This window comes from Apium graveolens, chromosome 6, assembly GCF_009905375.1.
Source record: "Apium graveolens cultivar Ventura chromosome 6, ASM990537v1, whole genome shotgun sequence".
In the NCBI taxonomy this organism is placed as follows: domain Eukaryota; kingdom Viridiplantae; phylum Streptophyta; class Magnoliopsida; order Apiales; family Apiaceae; genus Apium; species Apium graveolens.
Genome location: NC_133652.1, coordinates 19,971,464 through 19,978,039, shown reverse-complemented (window position 1 = coordinate 19,978,039; position 6,576 = coordinate 19,971,464). Strand labels below are relative to the sequence as shown.

General features: G+C 37.2%; 1 protein-coding gene across 1 annotated transcript; it reads left to right on the top strand.

The window, feature by feature from the left end:
* The first annotated feature begins 3,900 nt into the window (after positions 1-3,900).
* On the top strand, positions 3,901-6,060 carry LOC141664716 (uncharacterized). The gene is made up of 5 exons (XM_074470670.1): positions 3,901-3,949; positions 4,895-5,293; positions 5,371-5,489; positions 5,585-5,712; positions 5,763-6,060. The coding sequence occupies exons 1-5, from the start codon at positions 3,901-3,903 to the stop codon at positions 6,058-6,060; spliced, it is 993 nt and encodes a 330-aa protein (XP_074326771.1).
* The last annotated feature ends 516 nt before the right edge of the window (positions 6,061-6,576 follow it).

Here is a 6,576-nt window from a genome sequence, read left to right as displayed (position 1 = left end):
TCTTGCTTTCTGTAACGTATTCGGAGAAATATCTATCGCCAAAAGACCGGTGTGTGCATCATCTCTGATCGAGCAGCCAGTATTCTTTCCGCAGTTAGAGACCCTCAAAACGGATTTACTGAGTCATTAGGCATCCATAGGTTCTGTCTACTGCATGTCCGAAGCAACTTCTGCCATAATCACCCAGGCGGTGAACTAAAGAAATTGATGTGGAAAGCTGGCACAACCACACAAGTCTCCAAGCATGAGGCATACATGGCAAGGATTGGTTAAATTTGTCCCCCTGCCCTTGACTATCTTGCAAGAATACCCATTGAGAGGTGGACACTTTCCCACAATAATGGTGTTCGCTATGGTCAAACGACCACCAACATGCTTGAGGGTTTCAACGAAAACATAAGAAGAGCTCGTTTCCTTCCGGTAACAGCGATGATGGAGTACCTCTTCTACAAGGCGGTCACGATTATTGACACACATAAAAATAAAGTAGATGACGGTGTGCAACAGGGTTAACAGTTATGTGCGCGTTCAGCCACCATGTTAGCAAAATTTCAAAGAAAGACAACTGGACATACGATTATTATTTTTCACCGTGTACGTGGTATCTTGAAAATAGTTACACGTCAATACACAACTGCTAAGGGAAGGATAAAGGGAGGTAAGACCCATTTCGTCAACCTCAACGACCGTACGTGCACGTGTGGAAAATGGGCGATGCATCACATGATGTGCTCTCACGCAATGGCTGGTTGTATAAGACATGGACTGAGTTGGGATCATTTCATTGAAAATTGCCATAAAAATTAGACAATGGAGAACTTGTATCAGCCAATTATTTATCCCTTGCAACCAACCGAATACTGGAGCTATGAATTACCCCCACTTTGGCAGGGGTATGGAAAGTTAGTAGCCAATGAATCATTGAAGAAACTTAAGCAGAAACGTGGAGATAAGGGGCAATCGGTGCAGATCCGAACGGAGATTGATGGTCCGCGGTTAGGAAAGAAATGTAGTGTATGCAACCAAGAAGGGCACACCAAGCGTAGCAAGAAATGCCCAGGGCCTCCACAACGTGAACTTCTACTTGCTCGTTTCTTAGCTTCATTGCATTTTCTTAGCTTCATTTCAAATGGTGTACCATCATTGTCATTTGTATAATCTAAGTTTTCTATCTTGCTATTTCGAACATTACATGCAAAAGTTGGTTATTGTGTTGTCCATTCGAGCTTCAAAATGTGGAACTCCTATTAGGTTTATCCCATTCAAAACAAACATTCCAATTAGGTGTTCAAATTGTTACTAAAATTATACAACAAACATCAGAAAGAACTTAAAAATCTGCAAGGTTTACAACATATTGATCCTCATCAGTTCCTGCACTCTCCACAACTTCACCCTCTTCTTCATCCGCATCTTCTCCAACATCACGCCAGGCCTGATGACCTTCAACATACCATGCAATTTCACTATCTTCTCTTTTAATCAGGTTGATTTCCATTTTATCATATTTTTTATACACTTCATCGATCTGACGGATGCGTTCTTCCTCCAGCAGGGACCGATCATTGTAAGCCTTTCGGAGCTTTTCTTTATCAGCTTTTATCTCGCCTAAAATGTTTTGATTCACGCACTTCTTCTTCTTTCTGCCACTCTCATCTTCTTTCATTTTCTTTTTGTGATCGATACATTCCGCGATACTAAGCTGACACCAAATGGACTTAGATGTGCTTGACGATGATCTTTTTTTACCCTTATCCATTTTATGCTTTCCAACTGAAATGCCCAAGACATTTATAGGGCATGCTAACAACTACGTCACATTACATTTGTACAGTACTTCACACTAAATTTATCATAAACACTCACACACTATCTGAGTAGTCAAATCATTCAGAAATATAAAATAATAATTTCAAAAGCTCAAAATAATAAAGTACACTATCAAAATACAATATTCAGAAATATTACTCATCATCGGACAAGTAGAAATCGGAAATATAGTCGGGACTCGTAGCGAAATGATGATACATTCTTGCGCTGTGATGGTCACCATCTTCAGCAAACTCCCTACATTTTCTTTCTAGATCCATCCGGCTTAAATGCATTCTCATTCGATTCTCTTCCTCTCTTGCACGGAATAAAGCTAGTTCCAGTTGTTGAGCGGGGTCTCGCTACATGTGTATGGCACGTTGTTTAGTTACTCGCACTCCATGTTCTTGACATTGGGCTACACATATTTGCAAACGCCTTACACGCCATTCCCACGCCCTATGCATCGTGATTACTGAACCTCTTGAGTAACGTAAATTTGGATCCATTGAATATCTAAAATCATCATCACAAAACCATTTCCGACCAGTAGCTCGAATAATATCACCAGGAGTATAACTCATTGCTCTTCTATTAGTATACAACATTAACTTCCGAACAACATCATATTTACATAATAAACAAGGACGCAAGGCCACACAAATTAACTAGACATGCCTGTAACATTCACGTGCTACTTACGTCTCATACTATTTCGAAACAGTTAACATTCATTTGTCACATCATACAGCTTTTACAACTTCTACTGCATTTGACAAGACTACTCACTATCTTGCAGTCTGTATGTGGCTACCTATCTGTGGAGGACCCTTCCAACTTTGCAGTTGCAGACTGGAATTCGTAAAAGTAACTTCTTTAACTTTCATCTCTAACAAGTAAAAACTTCAGTCAAACTGTTGCATGTGCTTTCTACTGTGTATTCACGGGATACCTAACTCATTTCCTTGTCATTTTCCTTATCATCATTTTATACTTCCATTTCTGAGTAGTCAAAACTCATAAATTTACCAACAAGTAATAATACATGCCTGTAAGATTCACGTGCTACTTATTTTTCCAAAAATACTAATACGTGGAACAAACTTTTTCCAAAAAAAAAATTTACAACCACTTCTAAAAAAGTCATCAACTTTGAGAATATTATCACAATTAGTACAAATGTTTCTGTAAAGTAGTAAACAAAAAATTGCAATAACGAGTGCATTTTCCATTCATCTTGGGAATAAATTACATTACAAGGGAACATTGATTATGTAAACATATAATAAGAGAAATACATTACGGCTGAAAATTGGAAAATGAATGAATCTCTCAATTTTTTTAGTCATCCTCCAGATTTACTACATACTCATCAAACTCATCATCAACGTCCTCATCATCTTGTATGTGAGGGGATGTATGTATATGACCTCCCTCCCCATATCCGTGGGTCGAGGCGTACGTACTCAACTGAACATCACGCAATGGCAATGCGTGGGGCCCCTGATTTCCATGACATATAGTTATAGCCATACCAGCATCATCGTGTCCTTGAGAAAATTCCCCAAGTTTGACGATATATTTCCCATATTTTTCATCACACTCCTTGTGCTCTTCACGTATCCTTTCAGCCCTACGCTTTGCGTATGCATCCTCGTACTCCTTTTTCCCCATCTCAAGATCGTCCTCCATGAAGTGGTAATGTTGAGACATTTCATTTAACTCGTACTCATGTTCCTCCTTTGAAATATGACTGGAGTTGAAATTCTTATTAATTTTTTCTTCATACTCGGTCGATGATTTCATAAACTTCAAGTGCATTTCCCCATAGCCAACGAACTATTCATTATCATATACGACATGTCCTTGTGCGGCCCGTATACCTCGCATTCTTCTCACAAATTGTTTGACCTGCCTAATTTCTGCTTGTTGAGCTTCATCTCGTGCTTGAGATTCGGTCCATTTATACCAATTAACTTCCCCGTAATCATGAATATCAGAACTACCGTGTCCCTTGCCCTTTTCCATGACCTGACTGTAGCAGCCTCAAAATTTAGAAACTAATATACTACAAAGGGGGAAATTTAGTTGATGGCTTATTGTTTTGCAGCTATTTATAGCCATATTACATGGTCAAAATGTAATATTAGGTTGTGCAGTTACGAATATGGAAATAATTGATATTATCCACCCTATTAATTTTAAAATGAAATTATTCACATGTGTCATTCAGTTCAAAACAAAAGTTGACTTGTCAAATCATTTCATAAATTTGCATGTGCCTACTCCCGTGAATTTATGAAATCTGCATTTCCTTTACGTAAACACAGTACTTCTTTTAACTTTTCATATTTGTCTGAAGATTCGGACTTCTAAAAGTTGACAAGTCGATTTCATCTTGTTACTTTTACTAAAAGATGTTATTGTCTTCTATTACAGCAAAAAAAATATAAACTACCCTTTCATAAAAACATTTCTTTGTCAACTCCCAAGGTACCCTTTTTTGAAGTCACAAAAGGTCATATGTACACTTTGTTTTTAAAATACAAATATTACATACTATAAATAGGCTTGCATGACTCCCTAATAAAAAAAAATTACACCAAAATATTTTTTTCCCAATTTAATATTAGGACTCAAAACTAGGTCTTCATTGAATATTTTTGTTGCCGACTACCCTTTTTGAGGGCACAAAGTCATACATACACTTTTTTTTAAAAAAACAAAAATTACTTACTGTAAATAGGCTTGCATGACTACCCAACAAAAAAAAATTACACCAAAATAATTTTTTCCCAATTTAATATGAAGACTCAAAACTAGGTCTCCATTACATATTTCCCACTTACAAACACTTAACCACAATTTTCACAACTGCCATTCAATCCGGGAGGAAAGAAAAAAAATTAATTTACCCCGGAGGAAGTGGCGTTCTGTGCCACTTTTGGAACATTTTGAATAGTTGTGCTAAAAAACTGAACTTTCAGTTCAAATGTGTCAAAAAAGTCCGGGAGCCCTGTTCTCTCGTCCATCTTTTGGAGTAATATTGGAGATTGTGTAAATGCATCACTGCCACTTCTTTAAGTGTTGCGCATTGTTGATGGTGATGAAAGGTCTGCTTTGGCGGAAATTGTAGCTGCTATTGATTATGCGAAAGTCGAAGTCAAGAAGAAATTTGGAGGTGGAAAAATGGAAATCCGGAACAAAGTGGTGAAAATCATTGATGATCGTTGGAATATTCAAATGGGAAAACCATTACATGGAGCTTCTTTGTTTCTTAATCTCGGGAGATACTTTGATCTTCTTGAAAACGATCCCGACTATGCCTCACGACTTAGAGAAGATTTCAATGATGTGCTTGAGAAGATGGTCAAGGATAGGGATACAAGGAACAAAATAAGTGATTATGCGGATGCCTACAAAAATACTCGGGAAGGCTTTGCAAGGGAAATGACAATTGAGCATAGAAAGTCAAAAAGTCCTCGTAAGTTCATTTCAAAACTTTGTAAATTTCATAAAAAAAAGAATGTTTATTTTGTGTTATTCTTGTTTATATATTAGTTGATTGGTGGGATGCATATGGAGGCCGTGTGATTGAGTTTCAAGCATTTTCTAGGCATATTGTTGGTTTGTGTGCATCATCTTCCGGTTGTGAACACAATTGGAGTACATTTGAGTTTGTAAGTGCCTCGTCTTATTTAAAGTGTTTATTACTTTATTTCCAATTTGCAACTATTTCTCCTATTGTTGGCCTAATTACATTTAATTAATTTAGATACATACGAAGAAGAGGAATATGTTGGAACATCAACGTTTGAATGACTTGGTGTATGTCCAATACAGCCGGAAGATTGATTCAAGATACAAAAAGAGACGTGAGCTAGGAAGAAATTTGATCCATTTGTATTTGAGGACTTGGAATGGGCTAATGAGTGGGTTGGCATTTAGGATAGGTTTTGGGAAGCGGTGGATATAGCTTCGGGTGCATCCGAATCACTTGAGGGACGTAATTTTTCGAGGAGAGCTAGAGGTGGTTCCACTCTAACCTATACTCGACGGAACACTAGTTCGATACAAGATCGGATTGATGAAGAAGATGAAGATGAAGATAATATTCCTTTTGATGATGAGGAAGTGGAAGATGATTATGGTGTCCCGCCCGAGGAGAATACCCAAGGAGGAGATGGAGATGATTCCGAGATGGATGATATGATGCATGATTGTGTTTGTTTAGTTGATTTGACTCTTTAGTTATGTTTTTATTTGATTAGAGATATTTGACTTTGGGTATTTGAACTTATTATCTATTAGTTTTTACTTGAACTATTATTTTGAAGTTTGTTTACTAATATTATATATTATAATTACTCTAAATAGGATATTGTCAACTTTTTACGACTAGTCGGGCGACTTGTCGACTAGTCAATTCCACAGTACTCGGGCTCGACTTGTCGACTTAACAACCATGCTCAGGATAATTTGTATATTGTTTCTCCGAAATTATCCTTTAAATCAATCAATTTTGAGATATATTCTCCCATCCATAACTCCTCGAAAACTTTGAAACCTAACCCTAGTAGTGGTACGATAGGATTCTTAGATCATGTCTTGTTTTGGAAAACACAGTTTATTTTACAACCTATCCCATGGAACATGACGCTCATGATGAGACTGTACAATCTTACAATTTAATAAATGGTATTTGGAAAATATTGAGTACTTCCCCTGCCCAAAATGTCATTCATAAATTCCATCATGCCTTTGATC